The 22,938-nt window shown below is 38.2% G+C and overlaps 1 protein-coding gene and 1 long non-coding RNA gene across 2 annotated transcripts; both read left to right on the forward strand.

Annotated features, from left to right (window-relative positions):
- The first annotated feature begins 1,513 nt into the window (after positions 1-1,513).
- On the forward strand, positions 1,514-9,875 carry LOC110457419 (N(4)-(Beta-N-acetylglucosaminyl)-L-asparaginase-like). The gene is made up of 8 exons (XM_021508697.1): positions 1,514-1,685; positions 2,799-2,955; positions 3,427-3,539; positions 4,579-4,691; positions 5,137-5,339; positions 5,800-5,907; positions 6,184-6,317; positions 9,234-9,875. Exons 1-8 carry the CDS (start codon positions 1,541-1,543, stop codon positions 9,326-9,328), a joined length of 1,068 nt encoding a protein of 355 aa, XP_021364372.1. The 5' UTR covers positions 1,514-1,540; the 3' UTR covers positions 9,329-9,875.
- A 124-nt stretch (positions 9,876-9,999) lies between these two features.
- Positions 10,000-16,653, forward strand: LOC110457421. The gene is made up of 2 exons (XR_002463692.1): positions 10,000-10,671; positions 10,768-16,653. It is a non-coding gene; the product is annotated as an uncharacterized LOC110457421 (long non-coding RNA).
- Positions 16,654-22,938: the final 6,285 nt, after the last annotated feature.

Here is a 22,938-nt window from a genome sequence, read left to right on the forward strand (position 1 = left end):
GGTTCATTCCGGCCACCACTTTTGCATCGAGTTTGTAATGTATATTAATAAAAGTTATATCAGCTTAAAGATTATAAAATTATCTTGCTTAGAGTGGTCACCGAACAAAAATCGGTTCTGCGATTAACGAGTAATGGGTAAAAAAAGACAGAAAGTTACGAGAAAGTTATACTTTTTTCGTCATTTTTCAAACGATTTCGATTCATTCCGGCCACCACTTTTGCGATTAATATGAAAGATGTGTTTAAACAGTTGGTATCATATTAACAAGTGGAAAATTCCCTTGACCAGAGTGGTCTCCGAACAAAAATCGGTTCAGTACTTTTTGAGATATGAGTATTTATTAGAACGAAAACAGTTGAAAATATTGCCATTTTTATTTCATAGTGGTTCATTCCGGCCACCACTTTCACTTCCAATATTAAATAATGGTACGCATAACTTATATCATTGTGACAGGTATAAAATTATCTTTCCTAGACTGGTCTCCGAATAACAATCCAAAACGTATTGAGGGAGATACAGCTTAATATATACAATAAATCAACAAAATAATCTCCACGCCTGAGTGCATTCCGGGTTTTGTACTCGCCCGCCTTTAAGTTATGTTTTATTTTGATTCCTTTATTATAACAAATGAGCATAGCTGAGCATTTGCAGTATATGCTTAATTATGTGTTTTAAATGAACCCAATTTTCAAATCTGGATATGTTATCATCAGACATCAGGCGCGTAGCTAGCCCCTTTACCATGTGTAAGCCCGACATAGGTTTGCCGAAGGCAGCCCCCCGCCCCCGAAGCACGAGCACGGGGAGAGTATGGGAGGGGTCTTCCCCCCCCTTTAAGGGGGGTCTGGGAGATCTCCCCCATGAAAGTTTTGTTTTCTAGAACGTCTCAGGAGCCATTTACCACGTCTTGATGTCTGTTTTCTCTTTTTAATCCGCAAGAAAAAAATCCTATGTTTTGTATATCTATATACCTATTTACGTGGATCCAGTATAATTCTGAAGATTAACCGTCGGTATTGCTTTGTACACCCCCCATACATACATTGTTTTGTTTTTACCTAATCTTGATAAATGCATTTGATACTTCTGCATTAGTGAACATGCAATTGGGTTTGTCTTTCTCATAATCTGATCCGAGTTAATTGGGAAGCGAGGTTACCCCCACTGTCACCTTTACTCAGTCTCGTCTTCTGTTTGTGATTTGTAACTGGTTCCTTATACTTGCTCCTGTTATTTGTTGGTCATTTCGAGAAGCGAGGTTGCCCCACTAACTATTAACAATGTATCATATCTGAGGAATTACATATGTATACTATATATTCAAAACTTAAACTCCACTTTATAGTATCAGTAAGAAGAAAAAAACGTGATGAAAACCTATACTTGTCAAAATCATGTGCAAGCCCGGGCTTATTGGCTTACATGGTAGCTACGCGCCTGGACATATATTAATATAACAATAGTTCAGGTGGTTCATTAGCAATTATCCGGACTATCACCACCTTGTATTTTAGAAACACGCATACGATGTATGAATTCGAAGTCACATGATATAAAGATGGCGGCTGCCATGGACGCTTGGCTGTGTCTAGTGGTATCTATGTTGTTTTGTGCAGTGTCTGCTGGTCTACCGGTCGTTGTCAACACATGGCCGTTTACCAACGCCACGATGGGAGGTAAGCCTTTATATTGAATGGGTTGTTTCTCTCATTTATCATTTATTTACAAGTTACAGATCATAAACAATAGTAAGTCCGAGTTTCCTCTGGCCCTAACACTACCCCAACAATGTTAGAGGTATACACGCCGAGATGCTTTTGACAGGCATCGGCAAAATTATATCCGAAGGAAAAAAGCCGACCAGCGGGCTCTTATGTGATAGGAGTAGCCCTAACACCAGACATAGACATTTTGACACATAGATCCCACACCAGACATCTATATATATGTCAAAATGTATAAGTCTGGTGTAAGGGCCAGAGGAAACTCGGACTAAAACAATAGGTGTCCTTTAGTTTACATGTGTATCGGGACTTGACTGGGTTGATCGTCGGGGACCAGGTAGCTCAATTGGTAGAACGTCGGTCTTGAGTTCAGAGGGTCTCAAATTTGAACCCCCGTCTCTTCCTCCTGCTACAAAATTGGCTAGCTTGCCAACCCTTGTTGCAAGCAATAGATGAATGCTTAGCAAGGGGATATCCTACTCCTATATCATAAGAGGCTGCTGGTCGCCCTTTTTTCTATCGGATACGATTTTGCCGACTGCGACCGCCTGTCAAAAGTATCTCACTATATAAACTTCTAACACTAACTTTGTGGTAAATGGTGCTGTCTTCGGGGACATAGACTTAGAAAAAGGAAGGAGGAATATAGTGGAACTGAATTTCAGTCGATTGGCGGCGATCAGGTAGCTCAATTGAATTGGTAGAACATCGGGGGTAAATTTGAACCCCGGACTGGTTGAGGTCCTGGGAAGTAAGTTGTGAAGGAAGAGGTAAGTATTACAGGTTATAATTAAGGGTTTAAATCATCTTTCGGTAAATATGACACCCCAAATGATTGTATATTTGTTCTCAGCTGGCAGATTCCAGTATTTTAATGACAAACTTATGTGGTGTATGCACCGTCTTTGACATCGCTAGAACAGGCTTGCCTGGGTTCCACAGTAGAATTGTGATACTTTATGTAAATTGTAACAGGTTTCTATAGTCTGTCAATAGACAAGATACAAGTATGTCGATGTTATACATTGATATATACAGAATCAAGGTTATTATTTTCTCTTCAAGCATGGACACGTCTGTACACTCAGAAGGGCAGCAGTGTTGATGCTGTGGTTGCTGGATGTCAAGTCTGTCAGACACAGCAGTGCGATGGTACAGTTGGCTACGGTGGAGACCCTGACGAAGGAGGAGAGGTCACTCTTGATGCTATGATTATGGACGGGTACGATCAATACAAAAAATTGACTATTGTTTTTGGTCAATATACTACAAATGATATATAAAGTAGCAAATGTTAAGGATTAATATTTGGTGAAAATAATGATTTTAAGTGTCAAACAAAAAAGGGATTATTTTAAGTACCTTAAATGTGTAGGTGGAGTGGAATATGAATAAAAACATCATTGGAGACAGATAATCTGTTTGACAGATATGATTTAAATAGTGCAAGCTGCAGTATAAACACACATTTCATTACAGCAGGTGGTGGCACAGACAGAGGAGACTATGAGGGATATAACTATACTTACCCTTAATACCTTTTTCGTTTTACGTATAAATCATACCACCATTCAGCTGTGCGTAACAATTTGAGGTGCTGATGTTATATATATATAAATGTACATGAATCTGCCATCATCAAGGCGATATATTGTCACTTTTAATGCGTCCAAAAAATGTGTTCGTTCTATAGGAAGACAATGGATGTTGGAGCAGTGGGGTGTATACGTCGTGTGAAAGATGCTATCGGTGTGGCAAGGGCAGTGATGGATCACACAGGTCACACACTGCTGGTAGGCGAGCTAGGTAAGTGTATGTACTGTGTAGCTAATACAATATATATATTGTATGCTGTGTCTTGTTAAAAACTATATATTATATACTGTGTAGCTAGTGTAGATAAGATTTTTAAATAACAAAAGAGAGCAGCTAGGATCTTATTAAAAGTTAGTGACATTCTTACTGCATCCAGGTCTCTTTTTGAAAAATTGCGATGGATGCCAATAGCAGATTTTTATGTTTTTAGAAAAATGGTTCTTTCTTACAAAATTCTACACTGTGAATCCCTGGGGATGTTAGATAATATGTTTTCCTATGTTAGAAATGTTGTTGTAAGAACTACTAGAGCTTCTGTAACAAATAAACTGTATGTTCCAGCAGCCAGAACCACGTATTTTAAGAGATCATTTGCATATACATGTTCAGTGTTATGGAACGAAACAAGTGACACAGTTAGAGATTCATGTAGTGTTAGTGTTTTTAAAGGCAGATATCTGGATCATTACTTTACAAAACCCTGATTTGTCTGATCTATGATATTAAATATACTGTTCGTAATGTTGTAATTCTATTTTATGTAACATATCATCCTATTATTATGCTAAAATTGTTGTCATGCTTGTATATATGTATTAATGCAGGGCCATATTGTAAACTAGACATTGTCTAAATATGTAACCCTGGATAAATAAAAGATATTATTATTATTATTATTATTATACATGTATACGTATGTATCATATACATGTATGTGTAGCAGATCACTTGCTGGTGTCTGGTCCTCTATGAAGATATGTAGAGTTTACTGGTTATCTGGGGTGAATCTTCTGTAACATGAGAGGAAAAATGAATGAACAGCCAGACTGGGATTCAAACCCAGAACCACCGAACCCTAAACAGATGCTCTACCAACTACTGTACATGTTTATTACCAGGTCACCAGTGATCGACCCAGTCCAGTTCTGTTACACTCATAAAGTATATACAGTAACATGTAGATTTGCTAGAAGTGAGACTATCAGCCAATATTTATACTGAATTTCAAATATTTACTTTTTACTTTTAGCCACAAAGTTTGCTGTTGAAATGGGATTCAAGGAAGAAAATTTATCTACATCTCGTTCAGATAAAATTTATCACGACTGGAAAAATAACAATTGCCAGCCAAACTTTAGAAAGGTACATGAAATATAATAGGGATTATGTATTATTTTGTTTTTACATAGAAATACTGTTGTAGTATGTTTTTTTATTAATGAATTATGCTTCATATTCATTCAATACATGTAGTTCACCAACAGATATATTTTACCTAAACCAATATTTTCCCTAGAATAATTACAAATGGCCCTTAAATGATTGTTGTAGTAGAATATGTCGTCAATACATTATCAACATAGTGTCCAATTAAACTCCAATGCTGCCTCTCTTGTAAAATGTTAAACAAGATTACGAGAATGAGCATGTCTTTTTTCTAATGTAAATTGCCATTACATGTTCTTAAATAGTGTATCCGTGGTACTAGGCACTTTTTATTTTCATTGTTTGAATAGACAGGTGTTATTCAAATGAAAGGAAATATGAAGAAGTTTAACATTAAAAAGGCTATAATTGTCATACTCAGGATGTCACACCAGACCCCACAAAGCACTGTGGACCGTATGGATCAGTGAGGCAGAACTACACTCACACCAAGAGAGATAACTCTCGTAAGAGATACGGCGTGGAGAGGAGAAATCACGACACTATAGGGATGGTGGCTATTGATGCTGATGGACATATCGCTGCAGGAACGACTACAAATGGGTTAAATCATAAAATCCCAGGGTAAATAATACAGGGTACATCATAGCCAGTAACAGGGTCATTGCCACATGACAGGAAAGACATTATTACTCTTCTAAACCACTTTTATGGTTTGTCCTAAGTTTTGTTTTTCTTTGAAATATAGCAAATGCAGTTGGGGTAGGGTTGGAATGGGGCGGGGTGCAGAGTGGTGTGAAGATGTCTTTGTTATTAAACAGCTCAGTTCCTGTTGTTGTATTTCTTTACCTATTCAGGCTATTGATCTTTTTATTGTGATTTGTAAATAATCATATTGGTAATTTGTAATATACAGAGAAACATTTACATTCAAACAAAAGTTTTGTTGTATATACCGGTAAGTTTATCTTCATTTATTATACACATGCATATATAATGATATAAATTTTTGCTTATAAAAAGCATGCTTTTGATATATTTATTGATTGAACAATTACACAGCTGTCTGATTCTACTGTTGTAGGAGAGTGGGAGACTCGCCTATCATGGGAGCAGGGGCATATGCCCGGAACGGAGTGGGAGGATCAGCGTCGACCGGGGACGGAGATGTCATGATGAGATTTCTACCCTCGTAAGTGTTTGGAGTGGTGAAAGAATGGCTCGACAGTAGCTTTCCTTTTAAGTAATAAATGAGTGACTGGGAGAATGTCTATGTTTTTCAAGCCATAGTAATTTTCATAAACTCATCACAAGATGTAAGGGGATTTAGTACCAGTTTATGGTTTCTGTCCTTCCTTTCTTTTCTGTTTATCTGTCTGTCCATTAGCCTTTTCTGATTGTTTATTTTATTGTAGTATTTATTCCATCTCATATATGATGTGTTAACTGGCTTCCCTGTACATTACAGATTTAATGCTGTTAACTTGATGTCATTGGGTGTAGACCCAAACACTGCTGCAGAGAAAAGTCTTGTTCCTATCAAAACATTCTACCCGACATTTAGTGGAGCAGTAATTACAGTCAATCACGAAGGCATCGTTGGTGAGTTGTTATTCTATTCATTATAGACAGCTTATAAGTGTCTATAAGAGTTGGGAAGGTCGCCAGTTTTGTAGCTTGTAAAGAGAAATTGCATGGCCATACTGGGATTCCAACCCAGGACCCTCCAAACTCAAGACGACTAACACTTGAGCTACCTGGTCGCTTATGATTGATATTTTCTGAATTTAGCCTGTTAAGTTAACATTTTGTTTTGTATATGATACACAAAGAGGAAACAGGATAAGAATAAAGAATCATTTACCCACTTACTGTGAGATTCGTAATCTCAACCCTCAGGGAAAGATTCATAAGTTAACTCAGCAAAGCCTTGTGTTTGGCAACTTAACAATCTTCCCCCTCCTGTTGAGATCTCCCTGGCTCATCCCCAAGTGGGTGAGAGATTCTATTAATTCTGCACACACTAGTATGGGAGATAAAAAATATCGCAAACACTCATAGGCACACATATAGAAGATAGATATATCCTACACACATTGGTATGGGGGATATAGATATCGCAAACACTCATAGGAACATGTATGGGAGATAGAGATATCCTACACCCATTGGTATGGGGGATATAGACATAGGAACATGTAAGGGAGATAGACATATCCTACACACATTGGTATGGGGGGATATAGACATAGGAACATGTATGGGAGATAGAGATATCCTACACCCATTGGTATGGGGGATATAGACATAGGAATATGTAAGGGAGATAGACATATCCTACACACATTGGTATGGGGGATATAGACATAGGAACATGTATGGGAGATAGAGATATCCTACACCCAGTGGTATGGGGGATATAGACATAGGAACATGTAAGGGTGATAGAGATATCCTACACCCATTGGTATGGTGGATATAGACATAGGAATATGTAAGGGAGATAGACATATCCTACTCACATTGGTATGGGGGATATAGACATAGGAACATGCAAGGGAGATAGATATATCCTACACACATTGGTATGGGGGATATCGACATAGGAACATGTATGGGAGGTAGAGATATCCTACACACATTGGTATGGGGAATATAGACATAGGAACATGTAAGGGAGATAGATATATCCTACACACATTGGTATGGAGGATATAGACATAGGAACATGTAAGGGAGATAGAGATATCCTACACACATTGGTATGGGGAATATAGACATAGGAACATGTACGGGAGATAGATATATCCTACACACATTGGCATGGGGGATACAGACATAGGAACATGTATGGGAGGTACAGATATCCTACACACATTGGTATGGGGGATATCGACATAGGAACATGTATGGGAGGTAGAGAAATCCTACACACATTGGTATGGGGGATACAGACATCGGAACATGTAAGGGAGATATAGATATCCTACACCCATTGGTATGGAGGATATAGACATAGGAACATGCAAGGGAGATAGATATATCCGAGACACATTGGTATGGGGGATACAGACATAGGAACATGTAAGGGAGATAGAGATATTGTTTCATTACAGTAAAAAAAATGATCTTTCAGAAATTTATAGGAAATGTTAATATTTTTCTTTAAAAAGTGTTCCATTTTGGATACCCTCACCCTATATGTAAGAGAGAGATATATCCTTCACACACTGGTAGGGAAGGTAGAGATTAATTAAATCTATTACCTGTAGCTAAGCGAGATCGGTTAATCTCAGTCCAGGGCTAAGATTCTGTAACATAATCCCAATCAAGGCGTAAGAATAAATAGCCTCTATTGCAAGAGACTAAATGAAATGGCCCCTGGGGGACCAAGGTGTTTGTCATAAACATGTTTTACTGAAGAGAACAAGTAATTTAGTTCTCCTGGATTTCACTATACATATTAAAAGCCATAATAAGCACCAAAACTAGCCATTGACCCTCCATATAAATGCATGTACTTTGTACCTGGACATTTTATCCCTTGTGTTTTTTTTGCCCTCTGTAATGAAGGTGATTTTATCATGAAAGCGAATGTGAGTACATAACAATCTATATAGATTACAAGTGTTAAATGATTACTGGAGGAATTTCGAGTTTAGCAGTGAAGGGGGAATGTTTACCAATATGCAGTATACTCACGCCCAATAAATATATTTACCGAGTTGAATGTTGGACATTAACATCGATGGAAAGTGTAAAGTTCTTTAAGTAATACAGGAAATATAGCCTTGAACATAATGTATAATTGGTCATTACAAATAGAAATAATTACATTCACTCTCTTGAAACTCACTTGTATTCTGTCGTCTTTATCACAGTACCTGGGCCCGTATTCATGAAACCGTTCTCATGCTCAAGCATGGATTTTGTACTCAAGCCCACGTTCTGGTTCCTGTTAATTAATAGTCGAATCAATAGATCTAGATTTTTTTGATTTTTTTTGTGAATAATTTTGAGACTTAAACCCGATTACTGTTTTCAATGGTTACGATTGAGTTTTGATTGTTTGACATGATCTAAGTGTCGAGTTACAAGAGAGCTGGTTTGAGCACAGAACCCATGCCCGAGCCTGAGAACTGTTTCAGGAATACTGGCCCTGGCATTATTATCACAATCGATTTAGCTTTAGACAACAGTTTTCGTAACTGAAGTAATACTTGCCCTTTTGGAAATTCAAGTTCAATACGTTTTCTGAAAAATAATTTTGTTATGAACGAATATGGTACAAACATCAGTGTATAAGTGTATGAAGAATGATTAAATATATTTCCTTTATTATCCTGCCATGTGTATTAAGCAGTTACACATACCAGGAATGGAGTACTGCAATATCATCAAATTTCTGAGTTACCTCATACAGCGTATGCCCTGGACTGTAAAAGAACTGAGTTAACGTCATGGTCACCGTAAGGTGGGGCCTGACCCAGTATTTATATTGTACATTTTTTTCTTCAGGAGCGGCCTGCCATGGTTTTGCAGTGTTCCAGTATTCGGTAGTTGATGTCGCATCACAAGGTGTCCACGTTCGTTATAAGAATTGTTCCAACTAAACCTTCTACTGTAGAAATTTAACAAAAGCTCTGATGTAAACATTGAAACTGTTTAATTTGATGCAATTATTGTTTGGAGGTAGAAATCTTGATATTTTTATACTGGGGTGATATTTGTTTTTGTAGTCATGATGAATTTCATTTTCGTGTAGTTTTCAATGGATCTGTGATATATATTTTGTGAGAAGTCACCACTAGGATGGAGAGTAAGAAGGGGAGTAGAGCTAACTGAATTAAGATCAGGGAATGATGATAAACCTGAAAACCCCACTCCACATCAGTAAAGAGTAGATAGAGTTTTTATTCCTTAATAATTTGAGGACAATTTGTTTGCTATTAGTTTTAAGAACATTTTATTGTTGAAGTCTAGAATGATGGTCAAAAATGTATTCCTGATGGAGATTTTGTCTCCAATTGAAGATGTCCAAACATTTTCTGATGTTATAAGATCTATTAGTGTAACCTATCTGTAAAAAAGATATATAAATAACTATACAACATTTGATATAACGCCCTATCTAGCTAGAATAAGCCACCCTAAAGTGCTTTACAGTACATAGATATAGAATTTATACAATCAATACAATTAACATTAAATAATACATTAATCAATACTTTTTTTGAGAAATTTGCTGGAGCTGCCTTATCAGGCGCTAACTACTAGTCCTATGCCACCTGATTAATATCTCCCTATGTGTGTATTCCTGAGAGTGTGCTGGATATGTATTTAGTACAATGTATGTGACTATCTGTAAGAATTGTTAAATGCATAATATCATTCTTTTATGCTTGTTATAATTCTTTGCTTCATGTAAGATCACCTGATTCCATTTGCCTTTGTTTCCCCAACTAGGGAACACCAAAACTATACAAATAGATCTGCTACTCCATTGTAACATTAGAGATTTTTATATGTAAATTTTTAACATTTTTTGCCGTACGCCTTACTTGGTAATATTGACCCTTTTGGCAGTGGTGCTGGGCGGTAAATCAAGAAAGGAAGGTTACAGGTTCTGCCCCTGACTCCGGCGCTGATCACACTTGTATGATGTTTATATACTTTATGATATTATATAACTTAGACTTAGACAAGTCCCAAACATTGGTACCCACTGCTAAGCTGGACGGTTAGAACTGGTTAGACTAGGACTATTGTCTGTATAATGTGACCGAGTGGAGTGTCGTACTACAGTGTCCAGGTTATGACATTTCAGTGATCGGGTGGAGTGTCATACTACAGTGTCCAGGTTATGACATTTCAGTGACCAGGTGGAATGTCATACTACAGTGTCCAGGTTATGACAGTCGAGTGACCAGGTGGAGTGTCGTACCACAGTGTCCAGGTTATGACATTTCAGTGATCGGGTGGAGTGTGGTACTACAGTGTTCAGGTTATGACATTTCAGTGACCGGGTGGAGTGTCATACCACAGTGTCCAGGTTATGACAGTCGAGTGACCAGGTGGAGTGTCGTACCACAGTGTCACGCTTAACACATTTCCGTGAGATAGCATTTTAAAGTGGCCCAAACTTATATATAAGTGGCTCCATCTTTCACGGACATCGTTTTCACATGACGTTTGGGTTTACGGGGATGGTTACACCAATACTGACCATAACGTCAATTTTTGTTGTTTGTAAATGTTTCATTTTTGTTAAATTGGTTCTATTATATTAAATACCATAATCGATACAGTGCTTTTGCAGGTGTAAATATAAGATCTTGATGTCTACATGTAATAATTATGATATATTGTTTGTATTTACCTACAGAAGGTGTATATTTCTTTGTCTATCATCAAATACGCAAGATGTATTTATCTATTTTTCGAATTTCATTGTATATTAAGAGTTATGTTGAGGTTATCAGTGTGGTTTTGTCCTGTATTAAAGTTATATGTATGTACAACTTCTAAACCATGCAGCTTTGCCTGTTATATCATTGATGGATACGTTAGGAAATACCTGTGGCTGGAGGCATCTGGGTGTCACGTACGCGTTCTTTCACCACAGAATTAAATGAAATGGATCACGAAGGAAAGCTCTGGGGAAACACAATGAAATGAAGTTCGATCACGCAGCTTCTTATACATTGAATGTAATAATTTATTTCTCATTATATTGACAGGGATATAGAGACTGAAATGTTTGCGTCTACTAATGTTATTAAACCGTATTAGAAAGACCAGTGAACAGTGTATTTTCCAAACTTTGATTGGATTGTCTCCCGTTTTACTTGTTCAGGATGTCTCTGTCATCCCCAAAAGTATGATTTCTCTGTCACCTCCTAGGGTTCGACAGATTAAACACAGAAAAAACTATGATGTCACGTAAACAATTGGATGTGAAGTCATAATGAACTCTTGATGAGAGATGATGAGGTCATGTACGAATCAAGAAAATAAATATATTACAAAAGCTTGTTTTTAAACAAAGAATTTGGAATGATGAGAGAACAATTACAATCACTTACCTTGGAGACAGAGCCTTGTATTAAACAACCAAATAAAGCACACCTCGGGTGCGACACATGATTGGATTCAATATTGTGAGAGTAAAAGTACAGATGACCTCTTATGAATCATATTCTTTTAGCGTACATTTTGTAATCTAGCTTTAGCGTTTTTCGCGTTTTTACTATTGCGCCAAATTATATAAGCGCTAATTGATGATTTTATAAATTGTCACATTTAGCAAATATCGTGGGCGATTCATCAATGAGCTTTTCTGTTAAAATTCGATAATGCGCTGAGATATGTGTACGCTAAAATAAGTACGTGTACAGTATCTGTTATACCAATTTCATATGAGTTAAAAACACAATGTTTTCAGCACGTAGTTGATGCCAGACTTGTATCAAATGTAGATTTTATATGGTTAGGTTTGGTTTTGATGATATTAAGGACACATTTCTGGTACAGGATAACATACAATGTATCCAATACATCAGATATGTTCTGTATTCACTTTAATATACTGAACAATATGCTGATGTTGTTTACTGTTGCATTGAGATTATTGCACAATAATCGTTTCCCTAATTTTTGTCTATTTCTTTTTTTAAATATCCCCTCATTCTTTACCATGTATTAGAGTAACAAAGGGGCTACGCAATCGGTATGTGTTTATCCCTTCATTCTTTACCATGTATTAGAGTAACAAAGGGGCTACGCAATTGGTATGTGTTTATCCCTTCATTCTTTACCTTGTATAAGAGTAACAAAGGGGCTACGCAATTGGTATGTGTTTATCCCTTCATTCTTTACCATGCATTAGAGTAACAAAGGAGCTACGCAGTCGGTATGTGTTTATTTCTTCATTCTTTACCATGTATTAGAGTAACAAAGGGGCTACGCAATTGGTATGTGTTTATCCCTTCATTCTTTACCATGTATTAGAGTAACAAAGGGGCTACGCAATTGGTATGTGTTTATCCCTTCATTCTTTACCATGTATTAGAGTAACAAAGGGGCTACGCAATTGGTATGTGTTTATCCCTTCATTCTTTACCATGTATTAGAGTAACAAAGGGGCTACGCAATTGGTATGTGTTTATCCCTTCATTCTTTACCATGTATTAGAGTAACAAAGGGGCTACGCAATTGGTATGTGTTTATCCCTTCATTCTTTACCATGTATTAGAGTAACAAAGGAGCTACGCAGTCGGGGTGTGTTTTGTCTAAGCGTTTGTCGAGTAACCGTTGTGGTAACCAGATTGTTAAACCCGGTCCTGTGATAGCCATTATGGTTATTTTTTGTCTTCTTGTATCCGTTCCTGTGTTTCGTGGTATCAAACTTCATTTGTAGGATATACCGGGATTTAAAGATGTTAAACTATCTGTAGAGTATACAGGAAGCTGTAAAGTATACATATAATAGGATATTATGGTTGGGAAAAATTGTGCCTCATCCCATCTACACTGCATGCCGAGGCGACTCTATTGGACACCTTGTTAAATGTAGGGTTCTTCATTGTGTTCAGCTTTAAGGATACCGGAGAGTCCAAAACGAATCTGTTGCTTTATTACGTGACCAGATGGAATAGTATTGTTGTGTCGGATGGCTGGCTGTGTTCTTCAATAAAAACACAAAGATCGTCCGAGTTTTCAGTGCAACCTTTTAATGGCGGTAAAACTCAACGAACCCCGGATAACGTGCTTACGTGTCTTAATATCAAATCCGGGGACCGGACCCCGATTTCCGTAAGCGGTAAATCCGCATTACACTACCCCCTTCCAGGCTCCTTTAGCTCCTGCTAAAGGTCAAGCTTGGTAAGCTGCTTATATGCCCGGCCGTAACGCTAGGACCGGGATTGTTCATCTGGGATGGTTCGCTGTGAACACCTTCCAGTTGGCACGGATGTCTTTGGCTCTTCCTCTGAAAAACTGGCTTTCAGTGATTGTTGGCTGTTCTGCGGCTCGTGGTGGTTTTCCTCTGTCCCGAACTTCTTATCCATGGTTGGAAGATGGTCTTCCTCAGCAATCGTTGGGAGAGCGGAGGTACCAAGATCATGCTTTATCTTGGTAACCCAGGCCGGGATGACCTCAGACAAATATTGTTTTAGCCGGACATGGTGAAGAACTGAGACCTTCTTGCGGCGACAGACCTCATACACGACCGGACCAAATTTCTTTGTGATAACAAAAGGACCATTCCAAACAGATTGAAGTTTTGGAGATTGTCCAACAGATCGTGATTGGTTCTTCACGTATACAAGGTCCACGACGTGGTACTCTCTTCCCCTAGCCCGTAGATCATATACTTTTTTCTGATGTACCTTTGAAGCCCTCAATGTTTTCCTAGCTTATTCCTCAGTAATGTGCATACCCTCTAACATCCGGTCGAGGTATGTGGGTGCGTCATCAGAGGAACGCGAAATATCCGGATCCATGTAGATCAGCTCGGGAGGAGAATGGCCCTCTCTACCCCGCATCAACAGGTTTGGTGTAAATCATGTAGCAGGGTGTGGCGTACTTCGATATGCAGACAGAAGAAGGGGAATGTTCTCATCCCAATTCGCCTGGCCATGATCTAGATAACACCTGATCATCTGCAACAGCGTGCGATTAAACCGCTCAACCTGACCATTAGATAAAGGGTGATGGGGCGTAGTCCTGGTCTGTGCGATTCCGAGTAACCGGCATACTTCCTTGAACATGGCGTTTTGGAAGTTTCGTCCTTGATCCGTGTGGATCTCCAGGGGTACACCGAATCTAGAGATGAACTCCAGGACCAGTTTTTTCGCTGTCGTGTTGCTGTCCTGTTGTGTGATTGGGTAAGCCTCGATCCACTTGGTGAATTGGTCAATGATGGCAAGTATGTATTTGTTCCCAGCATCAAGAATAGGAAAAGGCCCAACGACATCTAATTGTATCCTGTCCATTGGCGCTCCGTAGATGTAGGTCTGCAGAGGTGCTCATAGTTCTACTTCTCTTCTTTTCAGCGGCACTTACATGACATTTCCGAACAAATATGTTCACATTCATCGACATGTTGTGCCAGTGAAAGTCCTTCTTCACTCGTTCCAGAGTTCTCTTCTCCCTTTGATGACCAAAGTAAACAGCTTCATAACACGCCCGCATGATCTTTTTTCTCATCTGGAATGGAACCAGGAGTCGCAGTGATCTCCTAGAGCTGCAATCTCTTTGGAAGTGACCCTTACCACCACATCTGTAACATTCCTTTCCTTCTTTGTTAAATCCACCTTGGCGTTCGTTCCCTAACTGGTCGAATCTTGCGCGACACTCTAGCGAGCTATTACGAACAAGATCCTCCAGCTGTTTCATCCGAACATCTAATTTACTGAGGCTGTCCGACTCTAAGGCAGTGTTTGGCAATTGAACACGCTGTGTATTCAACGCTTCTTCGCCATCGGAGACATTTTTACACCAGCCCCATCAGCCCATGAAACGCGCCGAGCCCTGTCTCGTATCTCTTTCTCCCTACCGATGGTGGCTTTGAAGTTATGTTCTTGTGAAGTAACCATTTCAATAGCCTCATTGATAGTTTAGGTTTCTTGTTCAACACATCATAAGTTACCTTGGGGTTCTTGTACTCCTTGAGGAATGCCTCTGCAGCCAATTGATCCTCCAAGTCGAGATCTACATTAGGATAAGCAAGGGTAACTAGGCGTCAAACCTCTTCCCCAAATTCGTCATTACTTAGGCTGCGTTGCCTTACTTCATGTAATTTTGATCGCGCTGTTGTGGGTGGGTCTCTTCGTCCGAACCGCTTGATCAGACTATCCTTTAGATTCCTGTAATCTCTTCTCATCGCCCTTGGTAAGGAGCAGATGTATCACATGGCCCTTACTTTTAGACATTCGTAGAGTCTGTCAACTTTCTCATTGTCTGTCCAGTTATAACGCTCTGCTAACCGTTCAAAGGGAACGATAAAACCTCTATATCCTCCTTTCCCTCAAACACTGGAAGTTTTGTTTGAGGACCTTTTCCTTGATGTCTGTTTAGCATACGTCCCATATCCTGTCTTTCCAATGAGAGGGTACTGGATAGTGCAGAGTTCTGTCCATTAAAGTTTGGGCTTGAATATGAGCGTTCTCTATCCTGGATCACCAGGAGTTCTTCGTCAAAACCACCAAACGATCATCTGTCTGTCGACTTTACGAATTCTTGTTGTGGACCCATAGATGAAAATGTACTCTGTGCAAGCGGTGCTTGATGTCCTTTTTGAATTTTGCATTTTGAATATCATGACCTGTCTCCTGCATGAAGGACTTCATCATTTCACTTTGTGCCTCAAAGCTTCGTTTCTTTTCGTCTTCAAACTCCCCCATAGTTTGCCGAAACATCTTCATTTGTTTATCACGCTGCTCATCAAAACTTTTCATTACCAATTGAAGCATACCGTATGCCGCAGCTGACGCAGTGTCTACTGAAGACTCTCCTTCCCCTGGGGTGACTTCTTGTTCTTTATCACTCATTTTGTTCAAATGCTAACTGTAACAGTTCCTGTTGGTTAACGTGGACCTTCAAAATGTCCTGGTCCACAAAACAAGTTTTCACAATATTTAATTCAAGTCGCCTAAACCACTTCCTCGCCAAGAGTTCCCCAGGATGGAGACTGTCCTCCAATAATTCTCTGAAATATCGCTCTTTTCCCTTTTTTCGACAATCACGAAGATCAGCATTGAATTTAAGTGTTGTGGTACCAAGTTCTTTGTTGAGAGTTCAATTTTAGAGTTCAAGAAGTGTACCTGGCTGGAAACTTCAGCATCTGTTTCTAGAAACTTGCTCGGATTATGGTGACCTTGGATATCATTGTAAAGGCTAACCGAATAAACAGGTATTCAATAAATTGAATTTTGCACCCCTGTTTTATTGTGTAGTCCTTCGCTCTTTTGTAGCAGTTGATAATTTTGTGTACAGTGTTAACACAGGTACCAGAAATGCTTATATAACCGCCTTGCTTTGAGGTTATGTCGCATGTACCAGCCCAGAAATAAACATAAACAGGTTTATCAAACTGACACTACTTGTTGTGCCGGATGGCTGACTGTGTTCTTCAATAAAAACACAAAGATCGTCCGAGTTTTCAGTGCAACCTTTTAATGGCGGTAAAACTCAACGAACCCCAGATAACGTGCTTAGGTGTCTAATATCAAATCAGGGGACCGGACCCCGATTTCCGGAAGCGGTAAATCCGCATTACACTATGTTTCCGTGTCCACTTTACATCATTTTTTTTTAATTTTTTTTTTAAGATTAAAGCGTCTACAGCATCAGTTAATACCGATATGATCGTAGCTATTGTGAAGATGCAAATCATTGAACAAATACAAGGTATGTTAACATTAAACAGCAAAACCATGGATTTCAAAGACTGGCATGGCAATGGCAACTGCAGTGTTTGTTCTATCAGTAGCACCTATAGACCTAAATATATGACTCAATATGTTTGGACTTTTCCAATACAATATGTAATAGAATAATCTGATAAATCATGGAGGGACACTATCAATGTACTTTACGAGAAGTCGGAACACATTGGAGTTTGAGCGCCTACAATGAGAAAAGTCATGGTCCAGATGTGTCGTAGGTCATTGTTGACGTAAATGAGGACATGCTCCTGTATGACAGGGGACATTCCAGCGAATGGATCATATAGCTAGGTAAAACTGTTTCTGTTTGTTTACATCGCAAAGAAAACAAATTAAGATATCACAACTTTATAGTGCAAAAAAACCCCTCAAAACTCAGACACGAAGCTATCACATAAACCGAATAAGCACCGAGCCGAACAAACATTACGAGTTTTCTGTTATCAGATATTTACCTTTGTGTCTTTAACATAAGGAAGCGCACAGGAAACCTTGATGATAATGGCATATAATTTAAATAATTAAAATACTTTATGTAGCTGGAGTTTTACAGCTCATCAATGTAAACAGACACCTACTAAATAGTGTTTTGCTTGAGTGTACACAAATGCTGTATGAACGATGATACGTCCTATCCTTCTTGCCGAAGAAGGTTACAACACATGCCTCATGGTATCAACTTTACTGCGATTTGTAAACAACTTAAATAGTAGAAGCATGGATGTCAATGTCAATAAAGGTAAAGGTAGGGGATTTCGGAAAATCGACACAGACACATTTCATACAGCTTAATAGTTAAGTCTCTTTGTTAGTCTTGGTTTTAGTAAGTACCAGGCGAGCAGCAGATGTAGAAGTATCTGTAACGTCTGATTTCAAGGTCAATACGATAGACATGGTTAATTAGTTTCATCTTATTTAAAGGAAACACATCAATGATTTATCTGAAAGTGAATTCATGGACTTGTCAACATTTTTAGCTCACCTGGCACGAAGTGCCAAGTGAGCTTATGCCGTGGCGCGGCGTCCGTCGTCCGTCGTCCGTGGCTGTCGTACGGCGTCAATATTTTACTTTAAACGACTGCTTCTTAATAACTGAAAGGCCTAGGGTGTCGATATTTGGCCAGAAGCAAACTTGGATGAAGGGCTACAAAGTTTGTTAAAATTAATGACCTTAACCTATTTTCAAGGTCACAGGGGTCAAATATGTCAAAAACTTTAAACATCTTCTTCTCAATAACCAAAATGCCCAGGGAGTTGATATTTGGCCAGTAGCATGCTTGGGTGAAGGGCTACCAAGTTTGTTCAAATGAATGACCTTCAATTATATTCAAGGTCACAGGGGTCAATTGTATTAAAAAACCTTTAAACAACTTCTTCTGAATAACCAAAATGCTCAGGGTGATGATATTTGGCCAGTAGCATGCTGAGATGAAGTGCTACAAAGTTTGTTCAAATGAATGACCTTCACCCATATTCAAGGTCACAGGGGTCAAATATGTTAAAAACTTTAAACAACTTCTTCTCAATAACCAAAATGCCCTGGGTGATGATATTTGGCCAGTAGCAAGCTGAGATGAAGGGCTACAAAGTTTGTTCAAATGAATGACCTTCACCCATATTCAGGGTCACATGGGTCAAATATGTTTAAAACTTCAAACAACTTGTTCTGAATAACCAAAATGCCCAGGTTGATGATATTTGGCCAGTAGCTAGCTGAGATGAAGGGCTACAAGATTTGTTCAAATGAATGACCTTCACCTATATTCAAGGTCACAGGGTCAAATATGTTACAAACTTTAAACAACTTCTTCTGAATAACCAAAATGCCCTGGGTGATGATATTTGGCCAGTAGCAAGCTGAGATGACGGGCTACAAAGTTTGTTCAAATGAATGACCTTCACCCATATTCAAGGTCACAGGGGTCAAATATGTTTAAAAACTTTAAACAACTTCTTCTGAATAACCAAAATGCCCTGGGTGATGATATTTGGCCAGTAGCAAGCTGAGATGACGGGCTACAAAGTTTGTTCAAATGAATGACCTTCACTCATATTCAGGGTCACAGGGGTCAAATATGTTTAAAACTTTAAACAACTTCTTCTGAATAACCAAAATGCACAGGGTGACGATATTTTGCCAGTAGCATGCTGAGATGAAGGGCTACAAAATTTGTTCAAATGAATGACCTTCACCCATATTCAAGGTCACAGGGGTCAAATATGTTTAAAAACTTTAAACAACTTCTTCTGAATAACCAAAATGCACAGGGCGATGATATTTTGCCAGTAGCATGCTGAGATGAAGGGCTACAAAATTTGTTCAAATGAATGACCTTCACCCATATTCAGGGTCACATGGGTCAAATATGTTTAAAACTTCAAACAACTTGTTCTGAATAACCAAAATGCCCAGGTTGTTGATATTTGGCCAGTAGCTAGCTGAGATGAAGGGCTACAAGATTTGTTCAAATGAATGACCTTCACCTATATTCAAGGTCACAGGGTCAAATATGTTACAAACTTTAAACAACTTCTTCTGAATAACCAAAATGCCCAGTTTGATGATATTTGGCCAGAAGCTTTCAATCACAGGGGTGAAATGTTAAAAAAAAATAACAGGGTCTTTTGAATGAATTTTAATCATAAATACTGATATTTTGCCTGTAAGGTTACAAGTGTGAGTTTTATACCAGGTGAGCGATGCAGGCCCATTGGGCCTCTTGTTGTTACTTGTCTTTTAAATCCCTTTTACAAATTCAGCTCCATATAAAAGCGAAAATAGGTCGTTCAAGAGAGGATCACATTCTGTCCCATGAATTCTACGACAATAATCTGCTTGAAGAACTCGATGCTGAATTCAACAAAGATATTGCTAACCTGTCCTAACAGCCATATGGTGTAGTAAAATGGTTATTTTTCATAGTGGCCTTTGCCTTGCTTTCACAAACTTTGCTCCAATTTCTTTCTACCATGGTTGTTTTTTGCTTTTCGTCTTTATAATAAAAGAAAGCTCTTTAAAAACACGACCTTCATCCCGATATAATGGCTGTAAACAAATTCACCGTATAGCAAACATGTCACAATGATCATAATATTCTCTCATCAATCGCATCATTTTCTTGTCCTCGACCTACCGACAACACTCACATTATGGCAAACACTGTTTAAAAACAAAACAAACCAAAACCAAGGCATACGACTGCAGTTACAAGATATTAAATATTAATAATGTATATTCCAAAATACTCCGAGCAAAGTATCTTTTGTTTCAGACATACCAAACTACGTACACTACACCGCATACTATGTAATAAACATACGGACAACAATCACAATTCAACATACACTTTACCAGACATACAGAAAAACCGACATACCGACAACTACCCAAACAGCATACAAGAGCCTAAGGAAAACGACCAAATTATGTCACAACCATTATCCACATATACCGGTATCAGTCACAGCACAACAATTAAAATCTGAGACAATAACGACAAGTCAACAACATTTACAATACAACAACCGTCACAATAAACAGTGTTCAAGACATCTCAACCACCGTCACAATAAACAGTGTTCAAGACATCTCAACCACGATCACAATAAACAGTGTTCAAGATATTCCAACAACGGTCATAATAAACAAGGTTTAATACATATCAACCACAGTCATAATAAACAGTGTTCAAGACATCTCAACAACCGTCACAATAAACAGTGTTCAAGACATTTCAACCACCGTCACAATAAACAGTGTTCAAGACACCTCAACCACCGTCACAATAAACAGTGTTCAAGATATTCCAACAACGATCATAATAAACAGGGTTTAATACATATCAACCACAGTCATAATAAACAGTGTTCAAGACATCTCAACAACCGGCACAATAAACAGTGTTCAAGACATCTCAACAACGGTCACAATAAACAGTGTTCAAGACATCTCAACCCCCGTCACAATAAACAGTGTTCAAGATATTCCAACAACGGTCATAATAACCAAGGTTTAATACATACCAACCGCAGTCATAATAAACAGTGTTCAAGACATCTCAACAACCGTCACAATAAACAGTGTTCAAAATATCTCAACAACAGGCACTACAATAAACAGTGTTCAAAACATCTCAGCAACCGTCACAATAAAAAATGTTCAAAATATCTCAACAACAGTCACAATAAACAGTGTTCAAGACATCTCAACAACAGTCACAATAAACAGTGTTTAAAACATCTCAACAACCGTCACAATAAACAGTGTTCAGAACATCTCAACAACAGCTACAATAAACAGTGTTCAAAACATCTCAGCAACCGTCACAATAAAAAATATTCAAAATATCTCAACAACAGTCACAATAAACAGTGTTCAAAACATCCCAGCAACAGTTACAATAAACAGTGTTCAAAACCTTCTCAATAATCGTCACAATAAACAGTGTTCAAAACATCTCAACAATCGTCACAATAAACAATGTTTAAAACATCCCAACAACAGTCACAATAAACAGTGTTCAGAACATCTCAAAAACAGTCACATTAAACAGTGTTCAAAACATCTCAACAACCGTCACAATAAACAGTGTTCAAAATATCTCAACAACAGTCACAATAAACAGTGTTCAAGAACTCCAAACAACGGTCACAATAAACAGTGTTTAAAACATCTCAACCACATCTCAGCAACCGTCACAATAAAAAATATTACCACGGTCACAATTACAGTGTTTAATACATCTCAACCACAGTCACAATAAACAATGTTCAATAACTTCAAACAACGGTCACAATAAACAGTGTTTAATACATCTCAACCACGGTCACAATTACAGTGTTTAATACATCTCAACCACAGTCACAATAAACAATGTTCAATAACTTCAAACAACGGTCACAATAAACAGTGTTTAATACATCTCAACCACTGTCACAATAAACAGTGTTCAAAACATGTCAACCACCGTCACAATTATTGTCACAATAAACAGTGTTCAAGACATCTCAACCACCGTCACATTAATAAGTGTTCAACAACTCCAAACAACGGTCACAATAATCAGTGTTCAAACCTTCTCAACCCCCGTCACAATGTCCAGAATTCAAGACATCTCAACACCCGTCACAATAAACAGTGTTCAAGACATCTCAACCACCGTCACATTAATAAGTGTTCAACAACTCCAAACAACGGTCACAATAATCAGTGTTCAAACCTTCTCAACCACCGTCACAATGTCCAGAATTCAAGACATCTCAACAACCGTCACAATAAACAGTGTTCAAGACATCTCAACAATAGTCACAATGAACAGTGTTCAATACATCTCAACAACAATCAAAATAAACAGTGTTCAAGATATTTCAACCACCGTCACAATATTCAGTGTTCAAGAACTCCAAACAACAGTCACAACAAACAGTGTTCAAGATATCTCAACCACCGTCACAATTATCAGTGTTCAAGAACTCCAAACAACGGTCACAATAAACAGTGTTCAAGACATCTCAACCACCGTCACAATAATCAGTGTTCAAGAACTTCAAACAACGGTCACAATAAACAGTGTTCAAAACATCTCAACCACCGTCACAATAATCAATGTTCAAGAACTTCAAACAGTGGTCACAATAAACAGTGTTTAATACATCTCAACCACTGTCACAATAAACAGTGTTAAAAACATCTCAACCACCGTCACAATTATTGTCACAATAAACAGTGTTCAAGATATCTCAACCACCGTCACAATAATCAGTGTTCAATAACT

The sequence above is a fragment of the Mizuhopecten yessoensis genome, unplaced genomic scaffold (genome assembly GCF_002113885.1).
Source record: "Mizuhopecten yessoensis strain PY_sf001 unplaced genomic scaffold, ASM211388v2 scaffold9133, whole genome shotgun sequence".
Classification (NCBI taxonomy): domain Eukaryota; kingdom Metazoa; phylum Mollusca; class Bivalvia; order Pectinida; family Pectinidae; genus Mizuhopecten; species Mizuhopecten yessoensis.

Coding starts and splice junctions, on each gene's coding strand:
- LOC110457419 (XM_021508697.1), top strand. CDS start 1,541: ATGAATTCGAAGTCACATGATATAAAGATGGCGGCTGCCATGGACGCT. Junction 4,692..5,136: donor GCCAGCCAAACTTTAGAAAG/GTACATGAAATA, acceptor TGTCATACTCAG/GATGTCACACCAGACCCCAC. Junction 6,318..9,233: donor CAATCACGAAGGCATCGTTG/GTGAGTTGTTAT, acceptor TTTTTTCTTCAG/GAGCGGCCTGCCATGGTTTT.